The sequence below is a fragment of the Erpetoichthys calabaricus genome, chromosome 5, assembly GCF_900747795.2.
Source record: "Erpetoichthys calabaricus chromosome 5, fErpCal1.3, whole genome shotgun sequence".
NCBI lineage: Eukaryota > Metazoa > Chordata > Cladistia > Polypteriformes > Polypteridae > Erpetoichthys > Erpetoichthys calabaricus.
In genome coordinates this window covers 215,075,031-215,096,651 of record NC_041398.2, presented here as the reverse complement: position 1 = coordinate 215,096,651, position 21,621 = coordinate 215,075,031, and the positions used below count along the sequence as shown (strand labels likewise).

At 38.0% G+C, this 21,621-nt stretch overlaps 1 protein-coding gene across 9 annotated transcripts in view; it reads left to right on the top strand.

The window, feature by feature from the left end:
- The window catches only part of nedd4l (NEDD4 like E3 ubiquitin protein ligase), a 555,383-nt gene that overhangs the window by 501,936 nt on the left and 31,826 nt on the right, over nt 1-21,621 (top strand). For all 9 annotated transcript variants that reach the window (XM_051928330.1, XM_028802511.2, XM_028802516.2 and 6 more), the window contains 7 exons: nt 5,552-5,749; nt 6,196-6,273; nt 7,019-7,073; nt 11,238-11,296; nt 13,592-13,657; nt 14,304-14,533; nt 18,769-18,890. In XM_051928330.1, the coding sequence (XP_051784290.1) occupies nt 5,552-5,749; nt 6,196-6,273; nt 7,019-7,073; nt 11,238-11,296; nt 13,592-13,657; nt 14,304-14,533; nt 18,769-18,890 (808 nt within the window). The remainder of the gene's footprint in view (nt 1-5,551; nt 5,750-6,195; nt 6,274-7,018; nt 7,074-11,237; nt 11,297-13,591; nt 13,658-14,303; nt 14,534-18,768; nt 18,891-21,621) is intronic.

The following is a 21,621-nucleotide window of genomic DNA, read 5'->3' as shown; positions in this document are numbered from 1 at the left end:
CACTAATAGATATGTTTTTCCAATCCATCATCCATATGATTTTTAAAACTGCATGCTCCTCTAGTTCAGTGTTTCCCAACCTTTTTTTTGGGGTGGCACACTTTTATTAAACAAAAGCATCCCAAGTCACACCACTGTTCTACAAACCACAAACACATATACATATACAGTATGTCTCATCTCATACACCTGCTCATCTCTCCAAAGGGGCAGGATTACTGGAGAAGCCGGTTAAAAAAGCAGCTCCGAGATCAGCGTTCACAGACACGGCGCTTAGTGAGTGCTTTAGTGGCATTTCCCAGCCGTTTCGTCCCTTTGCCCACCCCACTCTGCCACAGAGACAAGTTGTATGACTTGCTGGCAACCACACACGCAGGGCAGATGGGCTCTAGCATCCTGGAGATATGTCTAAAGTGCTTTAGGTGCCGTGACTGTAACATAACAATCGCGTAGCTGCTTTTATGCCAGCTTCTCCAGGTGGTCTTGTCTTTCTCGGGCAGGTCACGACCAGACCAAGGTGTGCTACACTATTATTTCTAAGCACTTCTGTGCTGTGGCACACTGGTTGAAAAACGCTGCTTCAGTTTTCTTTCCATAATATCAATAGCTTTAGTTTAGATGAATAGGTGTTCATCTGTTTGAAAAATACAGAGAGATTCATGCAGACAAATCAGCACCTTTGCCAGGATAGGCTTTGAGTCACTTTCAAGAGACTCAATTTGGATTCTGCCATAATATTAAAGCCATGCATCTCGGAACTGTTGTCTTCCATTGTAATGTCTTCAACCTTAATTTACAAGACATTGAAAACTAAATAATTTTAGTGTTACTTTTGGCAGTTGTCCATAGATTCACGAAATTAAATGAAAGTTGTAAAAGTCTTGCAACAGTTTGCAAGCAGTCAAAAGAATAAACTTTCACAAAATTTATTGAAGATTGGATTGTCTGTCCACGGTTCTTGTGATTTCTTGAGAAATGACAGGAGACCTTTCTTTTCCCTTTTTCCATTAGGATATCAAAGAAGGATTTTATTCCTTCTTTGTTGTGTTGTTACCACATTCTACAGGTTCAGCTGTTCAGATTCATTTTCCAGCTTAAGGCACTGAGGAATGTCTGGTCTTTTACTTTGTTTCTGCCTTAGACTCTTTAATAATAAAGCAGCTAAAATAGAAACTCCTACTTATTACTTACTCAGTTCAACCTTAGTATTAGTATGCCCTCTGTGCCCTTTTTTTATTATTTTTTTACTAATCACTTAGGGTACACCTGCAGTAACATTTCAAATAAAATGTTCAGAACAGAGTGACCTCCAAATGTTTCACAATCAGGCCGAACTTTTACAGGTAAGCAAACTATCCCTAATGGACAAATACTGTACAGACCTTATGGAAAAATGATTATATTCACATCAACTCTTTGAATTGGTTTGTGGACTACCCTACTGCACATAATACTCCAGATGCTGTCCCACTAGCACATTATAGAATCTGAGCATAATGCCCCTTGATTTATATTGAACTGTTTCTATAGTATAACCCAACATTTTATTTGCCCTTTTAATTGCTTCTGGGCATTGCTTAGCCATTAAGAATTCTGTGTTCTGTAAACCCCTGAAAGTCATAGGTTGCTTCTTATAGGTCACCAATCTTGTTTTTATAATTAATATTCCTTTTGCCTATATCTCGTACTTTGCATTTTTTGCTTTAAGCTTTAATGTTCGTAGTTTCTGATATATTTTAAATATTGTCCATGTCTTGTTCCATTGTTTTCTCCTCTATTTTCACTCCAGTTCTGGTGTGGTCTGCTTCAGATCTCAGCCAGGTCACTGTTGGTGTGGAGTTTGCACATTCTCTACATGGCAGTATGAATTTCCTTCAAGTGATCTGGCTTCCTTCTACAACCCATAAATGCATGTATTTTGTTTGTGCATTATTGTGCCCAGCAGTGCCCAAGACAAGATGCCAGGCCTTCACAGAGCATGCACAGTCACACACAATGATATGACATCAATTGCCCTTCTGGAGAAAGCTAAATGTTTCCTTGGGACAATTAAAGTACTATCTTTACTCACCCAAAAGGGTCATATTATTAGTGTATGTCTTTGGACTGGAAAGAAAACAATGTAGTCTTGGAAATCAGAATGAAAATGTGGACAAACATACAAACTCTGCAGTGTGGGCAACCCCACCAGGCACTGAGCTGTGGGACAAATGCTGTAGGTTTGGCAGCATTTTGTGAAAAATAAAAAGACAGAACTCTGTAATTTTTTTATGTGTGGGTGCTCTGCATGTCTGGTTTGATATCATTAGATGGCAGGTTGAGAGTGTTGCAAGTTTATTTAAACTTGTACCACAGTTCAGTAAGAGTGCCAAGAAGCAGCTTATAGTGAGAGTGCTTGTGTTCCACTTTGGGTTTCCAAATTTAAGGATGTACATTGCTCATCTCTTGATTTTTGCATGTATTTATCTGCGTACCATTTGGTGACATTTTTGCCAGCTGTGAATTTGTGTTCTTTGGAAGCAAGAGGGCTCAGTATTTAGGCTTCTGTCACACAATGGTATTGATGTATCCATTTATTGTCTAATCCTGTTATCCTGCTTAGGATCCCAGGGAGTCTATGACTTTTTGATTGGGTTCAAGTTCAGGCTCGGGCTGGGCAACCAAAGGATATTCCGAGAGCTGTCCTTAAGCTACTCACTTTGCTTTGTGCTTTTGATCACTGCCCTATTGGAAGGTAAACCTTGGCCCAGTCTGAGGCCCAGGGCGCTCTAGAGCAGGTTTTCATTAAGGATATCTCTGTACTTTGATCTATTGAGTTTCCCTCAACCCTGACCTAGGCTGTTCTCCCACAATTACTCAGCTTGGCGAGGTAGCCAGCTCTAGAAAGACTTGTGGTTGCTTCAAACATCTTCCATTTAAGAATTATAAAGGCAGCTGTGCTCCTGAGAGCATACAGTGCTGCATTGTAGCCTTCTCCATATCTGTGTCTCAGCACAATCCTGTCTGTGATCTCTGAAGGCAATTCCTTCGACCTCATGGCCTTGGTTTTTGCTTTGATACACATTGTCAGCTGTGGGACCTTCTTTAGTCAGGTGGGTACCTTTCCTAACCAGGTCCAATCAGTTGAATCGACCACAAGTGGACTCCAAACAAGGTGCAGAAACATCTCAGTTATGGTCATTAGAATGGGATGCACCAGAGCTAGATATCCACTGTTATAGCAAAGGGTCTGAATACTTGTGTCAAAGTGATATTTCACTTTTTCTGTTTTTAATAAATTTGCAAAAATTTATTAAATCCTGTTTCTGATTTGGCGTCATAGGGTCATTTGATGTGAGAGCTGCAATATAACAATATATGAAAAAAGTGAAGGGGTCTGAATACTTTCTGAATCCACTGCATATTTATATGTACATATATAGGCATACTGTGTATATTATATACGGCAGATATTATATAATTGGTTTAATTGTGGTTTTGTCCTACTGGTTTTCATTTGTCCTGGCCTTATAACGGCTGTATTTAGGTTGTGCTATGCCTCGATTACACAGCACCAGTGCATCAGTCATACTGTGGGCTGGAATCCATGTCATCTTATTATACATTATGTTATTAGAATGATGTTTCCCTAATTTCTTTTAATAGTGATTCTTTTTAAGATAATATATTTATCCTAGCATTATGTTCATTTTAGAATTTTTTTTTTTTATATTCATGTGTATCTGATGCTTCTGAGTCAGTGTAAAACGCTCATCACAGCACAGATAACCACAACAACTACCTTTATAGTACACAGGAGATCTGTCAAATAAAAAGTATCATTTTGTTCTTCTTAATTATTAAAAGCTACAACATAACAGTAAGTCTTTCAGCTTTTGCTTGTACTGCTACCATTAACAACGCCAATTCGGAAACTGGCCATTGGTTTTGAAAGATTCAGCAGCAGATTACTGTACTAATACTTTTATTTAAACAAAGCATAAAAAACTTGACAAGTTTGTGGAGCCTTGTCTTTGAAAGATGACAGAGTGGAGGCTTTGTTGAAAAGCGTTGTGGGCTACGTTGGACTTGTTTTTTCCACTTAAAAGAAATACTATATTTATTCTGTTTGGATCAACTATAAGAACAACGCTCGAAATTTGTGCCTCATTTTGGAACGCAGAAATAAAAAGAAGTACTTGGAGAATACCCTAGACAGATATGGGATTAACTCCACACAGTGATTGGACAAGGATCTGAACCTGGGGTAATGGACCGATGACACAGCAGCACTAACCCCATGCAACCCTAAAGACATGTTTCAAGGAAAATGAAATCAGTGAAAAAGTATTGAGTATAATAAGTATATGGTTGTAAGTGCAAACGAATACTGTGTGTAAGCATAAAGAATACGTGACTGTTATTGAATAAAATCAACTGTGTATATACTGCATACTGTACTGTACATCAGTGATTAAATAAGCATACTGAGTCATGATGAAGAACATGATGAGTTTGTGCCCTCTACTGGTCTCACACGCTGGCATCATGTTAAAAATAGGCAGTGATGCCCCACAACCTTGTTTATGGAAAAAAAATTGAGCACAGGAAATTCTTTTTTTTTTTTTTTTTCCTTTCTTTCTCGGAACTGTCATTACTAAAACTTTAACAAGCTTGATGTTCGTTGATGTCAACAAAGGTTATTGTCTTACATGAATTTGTCTTTATAACATTTATAACAGACTTTTACAGTTTAGCTATGGCACTAGTAGTTTGGATTCTTCTTGTGCTGTAGGTATTGGAAAAAGGAACAAAGTAACTCTTCTTTATATGAAACAACAGTGCAGAATTTGACTTTAAGGAATGAACGGTATCTTTGTGTCTGGTGTCACTTTTACCATTAGGTTGCTATCTGGTTCTGTAGTTCAGAACAGAGAAGGTTCTTCTCTACACCTAGAAACTCAATGGAGCTTTTAATCACAGATGTTTATGGCCAGGTTTGGGGGAGATTAGGATCATAACTAGCATATATATATCTACATACTGACACACCCTGGAATCTTCTTCTAGCTGAGCAATATGAGTGGGTTTAAGAAATGGGTGTCTTGATGAAAGAAAAGTGAACTAAATACAAACGTATGCACTTAAGTTGTAGTAGTAAACCAATACTATTAACATATACTGTATATATAAAACAAGAGAGTTACATTTGAGAAGGCAAGTTCATTTAAGGCTGCCAGAGATTTGTGGATATTTTGTCCATGCTAATCAGAAATTTAACTGACTGGCATATACATCATCTGACTTCTCCTTTTTGTCTTACTTCATGTTAGTGTAAAATGTACTTTCTGAGCAAGAAGGCCTATGTTGAATGACCAGAGAAGTGAGGATTTGCTTTGTCCCTTAATGGAATGTGCATATATCTTTCTTGTTAGCATTCATTTATAATTTGCTGTTTATTTTTAGTTAGCATTTACTTATAATGAAATAGAGACGTGGCATTTAACTCAGTTCAGAAAAAAAAAATGAAGAGCCTAAATGAAAAGATGATGTCCACCTCCTTTTCTTACAGGGTGCCAGCACTGTTCCCATTCATCGAACTGTAAAAGACACATTTTCCAACCCCCAGTCCCCACAGCCATCTCCGTACAGCTCTCCCAAACCACAACACAAGACGCAGCAGAGCTTTCTACCCCCTGGTTGGGAAATGAGAATAGCTCCTAATGGCCGGCCCTTCTTCATTGATCACAACACTAGAACTACAACTTGGGTATGACTCTTATGCTTGATGTTTGTATTGCATGAAGACTGTGCACTCGGTCCTGTTCTCTGGTCTGCCTTTGTCTGTTTATTCACAGGATTTTCAGTCTAAGTCAAGAGATAAAATATAATTTTCTGTTATACCAATCCTCAGCACTGTTTAAACAGCAGTATGTGCACATAGAGAAAGAAAGAGGAATTTGTGAGCAGCCTGCACCCTAAAGTAGTATCAACTGAGCACCAGCTGCTTGCTCGTCTTTTATGCTGTTAAAATAAGTAGATAAGGTTTATTGTTCTGATATTATTAATAATTACATTTGTTTGTTTTTACATATTATGAATTCACCAAAATCTTAGGTATTGGAATCTCTGCATCCCCAATAAGTCCGTTAGGGTGTCCTACAGTGGATGATAGGTGTTTTGAACAGACTGCTTGTTTACGTTTTTTTACTGCAGGAAGATCCACGATTAAAATATCCTGTGCATATGAGGACTAAAGCATCTCTAGACCCAAGTGACCTTGGTCCTCTGCCTGTAAGTAAACCTGAGTATTTCATTGTTATTAAATATAGTGCACTGTGCTACTGTCGTCTGTGTTTTTTAGTTTATGGTGTACGGAGCATGAAGACATGTAAGGAAATGGGTGACCACTCTTTATAAATATGTTAGAGTGCTACTATAACTTGTCATTTTACTTTGACAGTCAGGGATGCAACATACTAGTTATGTTTTGCCACTTACATAGACAATAACTATTGATGATATGAAATTTAATAGTGTCAGAAAATTCACTTTATGGCAGGTCAAGAGCTACATTGTAAAAGGGGATATTCTAAGCAGTCTGCATAATTGTTATATTTCTGTAAACACAAATATCAGCCTGCCTCAGCTTTATAAACTAAAGACTTGAAGGCATCCACTTGTTTTGTTTTGTGAATGTTTGTACATGGGAGACTTCCGATAGTGGTTGTGCATTTTTTATGTGGTCACTTGCCAAGAGAAGAAAATCTCCCAGAAGCTCCCAGAAATAACCTGTGGTGGTCCAGCTGATGTTACAGCAGAGAAATGAATACTCAAGGACAAAATGTGCAATATTGGGCTTTCTAGCAAGCTCTGTAATTAACACTACCTTTGGAACAGTCAGTCTTGATAATGTTTTATAAATAACACTTTCACTTTTCTTTGTCTCTTCTTTGTCACTTCTCTAATTGACTGTCTTTTACAGGTTAGCCAGCTTTGTATAAATATATTTATATACCTATTTTTTTCCCTGTCATAGCCTGGCTGGGAAGAGCGAGTACATGCTGATGGAAGGACGTTCTACATAGACCACAGTAAGAAATGCTTCTTTAAAATACTTTAATATATTTAAGAAATTTTCAACCCTAAAATATTTTTTTAATTTCTCAATCACCCCATGCAGAGCGAGATAACAAGTTATGGTGACCAATATTGGACAACAGCAAACAATATCATATGGAAAAAATCTTATGTGATTCATGTTGCATAACCCACATGTTAAGTCTTCCAGTTCTATGTTCATAACATCCCAAACCATGTATTTTTACTAAAATACTATTAAATAAACCAATTCCAGAAAATGATCTCTGAACGAAAATAGAACACAGTCAAACGCTACCGAGCATTTGAATTGAAGAACTGCCTCTCCCATTCATTGGTCATGAGCCCAATAACAGTTTATTTATTGGCTTATAGCACTGAGCTTCACATGTTAGCAACAAGGCAAAGCGCACTGAGAGATGAGTACAGTAATCCCTCCTCCATCGCGGGGGTTGCGTTCCAGAGCCACCCGCGAAATAAGAAAATCCGCGAAGTAGAAACCATATGTTTATATGGTTATTTTTATATTGTCATGCTTGGGTCACAGATTTGCGCAGAAACACAGGACGTTGTAGAGAGACAGGAACGTTATTCAAACACTGCAAACAAACATTTGTCTCTTTTTCAAAAGTTTAAACTGTGCTCCATGACAAGACAGAGATGACAGTTCAGTCTCACAATTAAAAGAATGCAAACATATCTTCCTCTTCAAAGGAAACAGAGAGGAAAGCAAACAAATCAATAGGGCTGTTTGGCTTTTAAGTATGCGAAGCACCGCGGCACAAAGCTGTTGAAGGCGGCTGCGTCACCCCCTCCGTCAGGAGCAGAGAAAGAGAGAGAGAGAGAGAGATAGAGAGAGACAGAGTTTGTTTTTCAATCAAAAATCAATACGTGCCCTTCGAGCTTTTAAGTATGCGAAGCACCGTGCAGCATGTCGCTTCAGGAAGCAGCTGCACAGAAGGTAGCAACGTGAAGATAATCTTTCAGCATTTTTAGACGAGCATCCGTATCGTCTAAGTGTGCAAACAGCCCCCCTGCTCAATCCCCCTACGTCAGGATCAGAGAAAGTCAGCGCAAGAGTAAGAGAAAAGTAAGTTGGGTAGCTTCTCAGCCATCTGCCAATAGCGTCCCTTGTATGAAATCAACTGGGCAAACCAACTGAGGAAGCATGTACCAGAAATTAAAAGACCCATTGTCCGCAGAAATCCGCGAACCAGCAAAAAATCCGCGATATATATTTAAATAAGCTTACATATAAAATCCGCGATGGAGTGAAGCCGCGAACGGCGAAGCGCGATATAGCGAGGGATTACTGTACAACTAAAGATTAAAAGTTAAAGAAAATGCATGAAAACATTACCAGGAATAGAATATACCTCTGACTTTGCTTCAACAAGCGAAAGGCCAGTTCATCAGTGCAGTTTCACAAACTATGACTAAAATATCCTGAGGTACTCCAGTTGTGCATGAGAGTATATACAGGTAGTCACCGACTATGCATCTTACGACCATTCAACTTACGACTGCTACCATGCGTCAGAGGCAAAGGACAGTGTTCACCATACTCCGTATGCCGTGTCTCATTCATCTCAATCTCAGTTCATTACCTGCAGCAATTTTGGCTATGTTCAATTATATTTGTCTTACAATTACAAGAAAAATGGCAATTGATCTCGACACAAAAACAAAGGTGCTCAAGAAGTATGAAGGAGGAAAGAAAGTGAATGTGATCATACGTGACTTTAAGTTATCTCATTGTATCTGGTGTTTGCCACATGTACTGCACTGTCGTGGTCTCGCTTTGAATCCGGTTAACCACTGAAGCTTCTGCGTTGTGACTCACAATGTGCCTCTTCATGTGAACTGCCACACTGTTCTCCTATATCTGTTAAAGTTTGTTAGTAACAGGCTGAAATGTTAAAACAGAAAACATATGAGTGCCCAGACTCAGCTGGTACAACTCCTCCTGTCACAGTTAACCATGAACACAGAGAGAGGCTCACACTGATGATGTAACATAGCACAGACAAAGGAAGGAATTGTGAAGCTGTTTAAGGTTCGGCACCCATGCGAGCAACAGTAATAATGAAACAAAATAATAAAGCAAAAATGTAATCAGCAAAAACAAAAAAAAAAGAAAATCTACACAGTGTGGTAATAATTACTCTAAAAAAGGATATAAAACAAGCAATATGACAGGGACTTATTATACAATACTATACATATGGTCAGATTTGAATACATAAACCAGTCCGTCTTATGTTCAGGTTGACTTGCGACAAGTCCATCACAGCCAAACATGGTCGTAAGTCAGTGACTACCTGTAGTGGATTCATAAAATATTCAGATTCCTTCACTTTCTGCACACTTTATTGCATTGTAGATTTATTTTCAAATACATAAATTTGACATTTTTGAATCTACACCCAATAACCCATAATGACAAAGTGAAAACATGTTTTAAGAAAAGTTTGCAAATTTACTAAAAATCAAAAACTGAACGCTCTCATTTATGCATGTATTCCTACCTTTTGCTGTTTTACTCCATGTTGCGGTCAGTTGCATCCAGTTTGCTTTATTCTTCCTTGAGATGTGTCAAGAACTTGATTGGAGTTTACCTATGAAAAATCGAATTGATTGGACATCGTTTAGAAAGGCATATAAACCTGTGTGTTTAAGGTCCCGTAATTCACACTACATGTCAGGACAAAAATCAAGCCATGAAGTCCAAGGAATCTCTTGTAGGCCTTTGTGATGAAATTGTAGTGAGACATAGATCGAGGCAAGGGTATAAAAGCATGTCTAAAGTGTTGAGTATTCCCAGGAGTACAGTTTTCTCAATAATAGGAAGATAGAAGAAGTATGAAATCATCAGAACTCTTGCTAGAGTTGGAGGTGATCAAGAACCCCCATGGTCACTCTAACAGAGCTTCAGAGTTGGAGAAACATCTCGGCAGAGGACCTTCTAAGAAATCACTCTTGAGTAAGAGGCATATGACAACCCACTTGGAGTTTACCAGATGCCATTTAAAGGACTCTGAGACCATGAGGAAAAAGATTGTTTGGCCTGATGAAGCAAAAATTGAAACTCTTTCGGCAGAACTCCAAATACTATGTCTGGCGAACACCAGACATTGCTCATTACCTAATGCCATCCACAGAGTGAAGCATGGTGGTGGCAGCATTAATCTATGGGTGTGCTTCTCAGTGGCAGGGACAGGGAGACTGGTAAGAGGGAAGGATGAATGCAGCCAAATACAGAGAGGTCCTTGTAGAAAACCTTCTCCAGAGTGCAGATGACCTCAGTCTGCAGTGACGGTTCATCTTTCACCATAACAAAGGTATGAAGCATACATCCAAGACAATACTGGAGTGGCTTCAGGACAAGTCTCTTACAGTCCTTGAATGGCCCAGCCAAAGCCCTGACTTAAACCCTATTGAACACGTGTGAAGAGACCTGGAGATGGCAGTTTGCAGACACTTCATAGCCCATCTAACAGTGGTTGAGAGGAGGACCTACCAGGATGATTGGGATAAACTGCCTAAATCCATGTGTGCAAAGCTTTTAGAGTCTTAGGCCAAGAAGACTTAAAGCTTTAGTTGCTTTAAGGGGCTTTTCCAAAGTACAGAATTTAAGGTCTGAATACTTTTATGAATGAGAATGAACAATTTCTGATTTCAATAAATTTGCAAACCTTTCTGAAAACATTTTTTTACTTTGTCATTATGGATTATTGAGTGTAGATTGATGGGCCAAAGTGTCACATTTATCTATTTAAAATTGAATCTTGAACACAATGAAGTGTGCAGAAAGTGAAGGGGTCTGAATACTTTCTGACTGCACTGTAAAGGTATAGCAGGAGGTGGGCCTGCAATTCAGGTGCTTGTTTGCATTTAACAAATTCAATTTTTGAATTGTATGTGGAAACACAGAAGCTAAGTCAACTCCAAAAGAATATTTTGTTGTTGAGTATAACCATGACTTGACTTGTTTATTACAACAGGCACCCTTTATTTATTAAAGCATATGACATTTAAGTCAGTTTAGTCTCATGTTATCTGTGGTATTTTGTGATATTTAGAAAGTGCAGGGCAGATTAAACTGTGTTTTCTCATACATGCCAGGACCTGACTCAGTGTGTTACTTTCTTGATTAGATAGTAAAATTACGCAGTGGGAAGATCCAAGACTGCAGAATCCAGCCATCACAGGCCCGGTAAGTAGCTGCCAAATAGAAATGATGTCACATTACTGCTGTATGTTTTAAAATCACTTATAATAACCTACTATGATACTTTGTAAGAGCTTTAGAAAGAAGTAAAACCTTATTCAATAGCGATTATAGAAAAGCATTTGATAAAGTAAAACATAATAAATTACTGAAGGTTGTGCAACAGGCTGGCATACCAGAAATTAATCAAAGCTGTATATTGGAGAACAAATTCACTATTTAAGACCACACTTTACGTTAACATTTTAAGTCAGCCATTCTTATACTGGAAAAACAGCTGAAACACAGAGAGAAACATCAGTTGTACTGTCTTGTAACAGATGAATCTTAGCCCACTTAAGACATTTGGCATTGATTACAGCAGGTGAGCCTTTTCCAATATGAAGACTCTTTACTGGTAAAAGACTGGAAAATGACATTTTATGTCTCTTTCTGCTCTAAATATTTTGTTTTCATTAGAGATAAGAATTCTTTTCTATAGAACATGTTGAGGCACTAAAGCGGTCTTTTCATAGCCAGACTTGTATACAGTATTCCTTAAACGTTTGTCCATTCCTTATTATTGATATTCTGTATTATTTCATCACTTAAAAGAACAAATTTAATGTCAAGGAACAAAGTCTGGCAGCCTAAAGCTTCAACTCAATACCTGGCGATGCAGTATCAACAACTATGATAAATCACATATAATGAATCAAGAAATTCTATTAAGAAATCTGTGTTCTCTTGCTTTTATTCTGTAATCAGTTTGTAAAGGGTGTTGGCAGGAAATAAAATAACTGAAACAAAATATAATAGCTGTGATTGTTTTATAACCTTGATTTACATGTACTGTGAAAGACGGCGTATAAAACACTGACTGGCTAATGTTGCAAAACTCAAGTTGCAATGCTTTAAATTAGATAGAGAGCATATTTCATATAAATCCAGTGGTATTTGTTTTGTATGTGGAGCAAATGAGTTTGTGTCATTGAACTTAACTCGGCTCTATGCCCTGCAGACTAGCTTGAGGCTATTTATAATTTGTTTTAAACTGCTGAAGGCAGTGTGGTGTAGTGGCCAAGGCTTGGACTTTACACCTAACCATCCCCTGTCTCCAGTATACTTTGTGACCCTGAGCAGGTCACTTAACCTGCTGATTCTCCAGTATATATGAACTATAGTTATATTATGTTAAGTTGCATTAGCTAGAACAATGACCACTGCTCCATTATTAAGTATGCGGATGACACCATGATCATAGGATGCATATCTGGGGAGGATGAAAGCCACTATCTAAATCAAGTGGACTGTATGGTAATCTGGTGCAATAAAAACTCTCTCACTCTGAATGTAAAAAAGACCAAAGAAATGATATTTGATTTTAAGAGACAGAAATCTGTATGTTCACCTATTGTAGTTCTGGGAGAGGAAGTAGAAATAGTGAATGAATATAAATACTTAGGAACTTACCTAGATAACAATCTTAACTGGAATACAAATACAAAAAAATTATTTTCTAAATGCAACCAGCGCTTATTTCTCCTCCATAAACTCAAACTATTTAAAGTAGACAAGGACCTCATGTTGTCCTTCTGTCATAGTATGATCCAGTCCATGATCACTTTCAGTTTCATTGCCTGGTTTAATAGTCTGACAAACCAAAACTCAAAAAAGCTCCAGCAGATTACGAAGTATGCAGCTAAAGTTATTGGGGCTGATGTAGATGATTTGACTAGTGTGTGTCAGAGGGCAATGCTAAAGAAACTGGAAATCATCTCAACTGATGACAGACATCCATTGCATGTAGAACTAAACTTCAGTAAATCGGGAAGGATAGTTGCTTTGAAAACCCACACAAATCGCTCCAGAAACTCCTTTCTTCCCAGTGCCATATGATTTTTCAATAAGAAATATCGGAGATAATGTTTAAGGTTTTGATATATATCCTGTTACCTTTTTTTTTTGGTATAAATATGTTTTATCTAACTGCCTTACCTTAACCTTTCTTATTTCTATTTGTCTGTTTTATTTCATTCTGTCTGTTACCTGTTATTAGATGCAACTGAGAAGGCAAATTTCATGTTTTCCTGTGTAAACATGACTAAATAAAGAAACCTAAACCTAAACCTAAACCTAAAGCCATTGGCTAAATCTACATCTGAGTAATGATAATCTTTTCAGTTTTCCTTGTTCTAAAATTTAATTTAGCCTCCTAATACATTTGCATTATAAGCCTCTTAATATGTTAATATGATAATTCAAATGTCAACTGATTGCTTCATGTCTTGTCCTCCACAGGCAGTGCCATACTCTAGAGAATTCAAACAAAAGTATGACTACTTCAGGAAAAAATTAAAGAAACCTGTAAGTAATAGAAATGATTGATGCTATATTCAATTTTTAGGTTAATAATAGAAGTTGGATTGTGGGATGGTGCAAATGCATGTTTTACATGTCAACCGCATGCAGAAAATGAATATAATGTCTGTTAAATGCAATGTATGTTACCCATGACCTGAGCAGAACATGGCTGCATGCCCTCATTTTCTGTGTCAACTTCACCACCCAACACATTGCACTTTTGAGCTGAACACATGTCCTACCAGTATAATATAAAGCCAGTGTGCACCTGTACAGATGGGTGAGCACAGATCTGGGATTTCTTAGGACAGCTAATGAACTAAAGACATCAGGTGAGCCGTCATGATGACAGCCAAGATGTGTTGTGCCTTTTTCAGGTTGTTAGTGTTAGTTTCTCCAAGTAATAATTATACATTTTATTTATATAGTACATTTTATTTATATAGCACCTTTCCCATGCCCATTTCTAAAGGCGCTTAGTTTAAAGCATTTTTGGGCCCCATAAATAAAGCATTATTAAAGACTGTTTCATTCAAGCATTTTCTGTTATGTAATGTAAAGTAAAACAAATATTTCCATGTTACATTTAAGCAATATTAATTTTCATTCTTAATTCCTGTACCACCATGTGTTTTTTTTTTTCTGGTAGGCGGATATCCCTAATAGATTTGAAATGAAGCTCCACAGAAATAACATATTTGAGGAATCTTACAGAAGAATCATGTCTCTAAAGAGACCAGACATCCTCAAAGCAAGACTCTGGATTGAGTTTGAATCAGAGAAGGGGCTCGATTATGGAGGAGTAGCCAGAGAGTGGTTCTTTCTACTGTCCAAGGAAATGTTTAATCCTTATTATGGCCTTTTTGAATACTCTGCCACGTAAGTCTGTGCCTGAATATGGTGGGTTTACAAGGGGATGGGGAGCATGAGGCTGTGTTTTTCTAAATGCTGCACTAGAACTTGATGAGGTCATGTATTCTGGTAAGGTTTTTCTTGAAATTTCCCAATTTAATTAAGTGCCTGACAATTTTTCCCTCTTAAATTTTTTGGTTACTTTTACATTTGTGTGCCTAATTGTATAGCACCTTCAGAAAGTATTCAGACCCTTTCATGTTTTGCACATTGTGTTGTTTTGCAGCCTTATGCTAAAGTTTGTTCAAATTCATTCATCATTACCTCAGAATTACAAAATAAAAACTGGATTTTAGAAATGTTTGCATGTTAATTAAAAATAAAAAAAAATTGAAATATCATATTGATACAAGTTTTCAGACCTTTTATTCATCACTTCATTTAAGCAGATGTGGCATTTAGAATTGAGGGAAACAGACCAATCTTGGTTTCATCAGACCAGAGAATGTTGTTTCTCATAGTCTGAGAGTCCTTTAAGTGCCTCTTTGCAAACTCCAAGTGGTCTTTCATGTGTCGTCCGGTGACTCTGTCACTTGGTAGAGTGTTGCAGTGGTGATTATCCTTATGGAAGTTACTCCTATGTCCACACAGGTTCTCTGCAGCTCACCCAGAAAAGTATATTGAGTTCTTGGTCACCTGTCGTATTATGGCCCATCTCCCACAATTCCTCAGTTTGGCCAGGCAACCAGCTCTAGGATGAGTTGTGGTTGTTACAAACTTACTGCATTTAAGAATTATGCAGACCACTGTGCTCTTGGGAACCTTCAATGCTGCAGAAGTGTTGTAGTCTTCCTTGGATTTGTGACTCAAAACAATCCTCTCTCGAAGCTCTACAGGCAATTCCTTCAACCTCATGGCTTGGTTTTTGCTCTGATAGACATTGTTAGCTGTGGGACCTTCTAGAGTCAGGAGTGTGCCTTTCCTAATTCTGTGAAATCATCTGAATTGACCGCAGGTGGACTCTAAACAAGGCATAGAAATATCTCAGCGATGACCAATAGAATGGGATGCACATGAGCAAGAGTTCAAGTGTCATAGCAAAGGTCCTAAATACTTGCGTTAAAGTAGCATTTCAGCTTTTTTATTTTTAATAAATTTGTAAAATTTCCTAAACTCCTGTTTTCGCTCTGTAATTCTGGGGTATTGAGTATTGCTTGATGAAGGAAAAAATGAATGTAAGTGATTTGAGTACAAGTTTGCAACAAATCAAATGTGTAAAATGTGAAGGAACCTGTCTGAAGGCACCGTATTTGCAAAATTGTTCATTTTCTATATACAAGGTCTTTCCAAAAAGAAACCAAACTTTTAAAAAAAAACATTAATATTCTTACAACTTAATCAGACTTGCCTCCTTCAAAGTACTCCCCTCCTCTTTGTATACAATGTTCCTGATGTTTTTTCCATTTCTGGATTGAGTCCTGGAAATTGTTTTGTGGAATTTTGTGAAGGTCCTGTGGCAAATTTTCAGGGTGGATTTCAACTTCAGGATCAAATAAAATTCTGCAGTGACTACACACCCATGTTTTATCACGTGTTATAATGTTTTAGAAAGTTTTAATCAGCATTTGAATGATCTAACAATTCCTAACTAACTGTGACATGGTTCACTTTATGGTCAACTATCAAGTGTAACAGTAGGGAGCGCTACCGCTCCCTTGAACCCTCAGGTACCACGCCAAACACCAGGTAAACGTGCAATACTTATTATTTTTATTATAATAACGCCGTGCACTAAGCACCCTCCACTCCACACTACACATACAATAACCAATACTAACACAATTCTCAATCCTACTCCTCCTCTCCCAGATACTTGGCCACCCTTCCTCCCAGCTCAGCTCCGCGTCTGGGCTTTCCCAAAGTCCTTTTATATCCCCTGACCCGGATGTGGTTCTAACCCTGCAGTACATGATTCGTTATCACTTCCGGGTCAGGTTAAAAGTCCTTTTCTTCATCCCGGAAGCACGTCGTTCCTTCTGGTCATGTGATCAGGATGTACTTCCGGGTTATAGGGCACGTAGCATTCCGCAAGCCTCCCTACAGCGGCTCCTGGTGGTCCCCATGGTATCCAGTTTATAAAAACTACATGGTCCATGAGGCCCTGCTGGAATTCAGGGAGCCTCCATACTGCTGGGAGGGCTCCACCTGGCGGTTTGGAGGTGTGGGCCGGAATATATGGCCGGCCATCCCTCACACAAGATAACGCACCACACGATGTATCTGCTGTTTTTAAGACAAAATTGTGTGACACATACTTTTACTGATGCATACTTCTTCAGCAACTTTATGGAGAGTTAGGTGACGATTATCACAAATCAGACTACACACTTTCCCATCGTGATCACTGTCTAGTTTTGGGATTTTAATCAAATCGTCTTTCCAATTTGAAATGTCAGTGCCAATCGTAACATTGTGTGCGGTTTAAACAATCCTTTTCGTAAAGCTGCTGCTACATCTGAAAAATACCAGTAAAGTTTTTGCCAGTTCCACACAGAATTTCATGGAAACATGTTGCTCTTCAAGATCCTTTGGATTTCCACTTGCAAAAAATAGCAGAAGGCACAGGAGGCAAGTTCACTCTACCACATGTACTCAATGCCTAATTGATGTGGTGTGATTGAGTAAGTAGAGATTTTAAAGGTGAAGGACACTAAAGTACACCACCACCATCACAGGTCCACTCTGTTGGCTGGTTGACATCCTATTTACAAAGTGTGTTTTCTTTCTGGACAGACTGTGCATGCATTTTTTCATCACTTTCATATTCTGTTTAGTTTCATTCTTTCATATAAGTACTGTAAATCACTAAAATAAGCTTGTGGTTAGTACACAAATAGAACCAGCTTCATATGCTGGGTAGTAGTTTTTAATGAAGGGTTTTCATTAAAAGCAAAAAAGTCTCTTTTTAGATCATAAGAAGTTCCCCATCTTGTCTTTCTGTTGTATATGTACACGTCATTTGAACAGCCAGGCCTCCCGAATTATTAGACCTCCTTCTGCTAATCTAATAGAAAACCTGCTCAGCCCACATACTGGCACTGGTCAAAGACATCTTTTACCTTGTCTTTATTTGTAGGCATTAGAGCAACAATTTGGATTCTTGCAGAAGAAAAAATTCAGGTGTCTAGTTAGCTACAATAACTATAGCAGGCCTTTTCCTGTAGATGTGTTTTTGTTATTTTTAAAAGTTAAATGTGTGAATTTCTGCAAGAAAGGTTAAATGTGTGTTAAACAAATTGAGAAGGAGCTGTGAAGAGAAACGTGGGCCATAATTACATGATTAGATCTCTGGTCAGCATATATGACCAAGGTCCAGAGAGTGGTTTCATATGGGTCCACTGGTTTTTGGTAATACTGTTACATTTGTAATCTGACATGGGATTACATCTAATACCCTTTCATTTATAGACCAAGAAGAATAGCAGGTATCAGAAAGGCATTCCTTAGATGCCTGGTAATGCAGTAGGCACTTTGTAATATCACAAGACATTTTACTGTAACCTGAAAAATGAGTCCTGTGCCACTCAAGTGACTTATTGTGGTAATACTTCACTTAGGCCGCTGTGTTCAGGTTTGACACATGTAATAACCCTAAAAGTGCATGTAAGATCAATTTAAAAAAAAAGAAAGTAACAAATTGTTTTATCAGGTGTCTGGAGAGTTTTGCCATGTTATCTGGGAGGACTATGTTACATCATATCTGTCTTCTGCTTTCCATATTATCTCTAAAAACTAATGTGATGGATGTTGTTAGTGATGGTATGCGAATAGCTTTACAGAAAGAGAAGAATACTGCCTAACTGTGGTAGCCATCATTTTCTGTCTGCAAATTATGAAAATGTTTTGTATTGTCTATGTACTTACCAGCTTTCACTGTCAAAGACAAATGCTTCAGCCTTGAGTCAGGCGGCATTATCATACAAGATGTCCCAGTTTCTTTGTTTCCTCCCTCCAGCATTATTCTTGGCAAAACCCTGAAGACATGATTATTTGAAAACATTTCTAAGTAGGTCAGCAGCTCCCATAGCAGCCACACTTAACAATGCAGTGTATACAACTTAAGAGGTAATGTCTGAAAGGGTCCTATTTGAAGATGTCTAAGAGGGCTGCAGAGGCAGGTTTGATTGAGTCTGACGCAATTCAGTCTCGCTTTTTAGGATGTGTTTATATTAATCATGCTCTTAATTTATTTTTCTTTTCAGAGATAACTACACACTTCAGATTAATCCCAACTCTGGCCTCTGTAACGAAGATCATCTGTCTTATTTTAAATTTATTGGACGGGTAGCAGGAATGGCCGTGTTCCATGGCAAGCTGTTAGATGGTAGGTTTTTGAGTCCTACAACTGAGATAAGGTACAGAAACTAGCAGTGTCATTGCTGAACTATTTTTCTAATAAACATTTGACTTCCAAGTGGTTGAGCCTCAGGTAATTACACCTTTAAATAACAGGATCGTTTAAGAATGACTTGTTGTTTATTAGTAGGTTAGTAAAGTCTAAGAGATTAATTCATCATTCTGCACTAAACTGTGTCACAGATCATACAGAGAAGCGTAACCTGGTTGCTGTGCCAGTCCATTACAGGTTACATTTACATTTTTTGTGGATACAACATCAAAACAGATATTTTTGGGTTGAAGCTTATAAACTGTCCTTGCTCCACTGTACTGAATCAAGATTGATGCAGCAGCATGCTATACAATTGCTTCTATTTAGCAAGGACTGAAAGAAAATGAGCAGAGGAGAGAATAAATACAAAGATGTTCTGCCAGACTAAAACGGCACTCTGGGGAAAATTTCCTCTTTCATTTAGTCTGTGATGCAAAGCACATGAGCAGATTGAATGTAGATTTCAGTGGCTCAATCATTAAAAAATAAAAGGCAAGAATCCTTGATTGACCCATTCAGTGTCCCAAGTTCAACCCTCTGAAGAACCTTTGGCGCACCTGGAAATTTAAAATTCATAAGCGGTGCACAAACAGAGTGAGAGGGGTGGAGGAACTGTACTAAAGGAGAACAAATGGAAATCACCATTAACCACATGCAAAACTGAAAGGCACCCAAAACACGTATTACAGAAAAGGGCGCCTTACTAAATATTAGCAGTATTATGTGACATCTCAGTATTTACTTCCAGCACCATAATTAGTTTCTAAATGACATTTTCACAAAGTTAAATTCCAGAACGGGACTGGCACCCAACTAACGATCAATTCCTGGTGTCAGATGGGCTCCATCCACCCATGACCCTGAACTAGATTACCTGGGTTTTGAGAATTTTATGTTGCACTAGTACTAGGGTTGTACCGTGTTAGTCATTATGGATGTAGTGAGAAGTTAAGCAAAATGACACCTTTTATTGGCCAACTAAAAAGATTACAATATGCAAGCTTTCGAGGAAACTCAGGCCCCTTCTTCTGGCAAGATGTAATATAGAAACTGGAATTCCTAGTGCTTATATAGACACTAGGACAGATACAGCATTGGAAAACCTTTAAGTGAGACATCTTAGATGTAAAACATTAATAAACTTCTCCAGGATAAGATTCATTTAGCGTGCACTAGAAAACATGAAGACCTCCTGTCCTCCCAAGATCACGGTTCCAACCAAAGTACTGTACAAGTACCAGCAGGTTGCTGTGCCACATGTGCTTGGCAGGCAGCGTATCCCAGGGTTGTCCTCCTTTTTCTGCCTATCACATAATCAGCATCCACAATTAGCTTTACACTCCGCAGATGTCACTAGTCTCCTTTATCTTTCTGCCATGTCACCTTCTTGATCAGTTTTCCTATAGAGTTTGCTATAAGAATGACACAAACCCCAGTATCCTTGCAGAGGTTGCTGCTAGTCACATTTTTTGCTTCATCAGCACATATCATGTAATGAGCCTTCAATTAAGACCAAGATCAACTTCTTTCTGTGACATAATCAGCATCTGCAATTTACTTTACGCTCAGCAGGTGTCGCAGCTCTTCTTTTTCTTTCTGCAGTGTCACCCTCTCAATCAATTTGCTGATGCAGTTTGTGCAGGTTGCTGCTGGGCCCATTTTTTGCTCCATCAGTGCATATCACATCATAAGCTTCTGCATAAGATGAAGATCAAGGTTTTAGCCCCAGTGGTTTGCATGTAATCACATGACGGACCGACACAACCCTTTGCAGTTTATACATGTATATATAAATACAAAATATATGTAGTACATATTTAAGTTTTTCTGTTTTGTATCTTGAAATGAATGTGTAGTATCTTTTAAACCATAGTCCCACTTTACTGATGTGGGCCATGTATTTAAATTTTTAATCATAATATATTCAGTAAGTCGTAATATGGCAGGATCTGACAGTTTAATCCATTTTGTTAAGATTTCCTCCAGCACAAACAAACATTTGGTTGAGATGGACCTTTAAATCAGTTTGGCTTTGATTTTATGTGCCTTTGTTTGACATAATTATGCATGTAAATGTAGATTTATGCAAGTTATAGAGGCTGAGTAATAGTGGAAATAAATATTTTAATGGTAATATTTCACAAAAATAGAATATTTTTGTGTTTTAAATACTTGAAGCTCCCTCTCTACATTTGACTTTTTTAAACATCTCATTAATGTGTAACTGTATTCATTGCAATACTTTAAAGGTTATGTTTAATCCGGCCCAGAATATTAATTACTGTATGTAAGGCCAGTGACAGAGGGCCTCTTTACTTTCAGGAAGCGCATTAGTTGTGAGTCAAAGATAGTGGCCACAATTAGCAATGTGTTATGGAGGAGTGATATGATTGTATGAATATATAAATTAATGAATGGAAATGTGAACGTAAATGTATAAAATACTTACTTTTTTAACCCATTGATTGCTACCCAGAAGCCTATTAGCTTATGTATTTTGTAATCACAACCTGCTAAAACTGGGACGTGTCCTTGGATTATGAGAGGAAAATGCACACAAGCACATAGCAGACATGAAAACTACATATGGAGGCCATCTCAGACGCAAATCAAATAGGGGACTTCATTGACAGATCTTTGATCTTTGTGTACTTAAAGTTAGTCC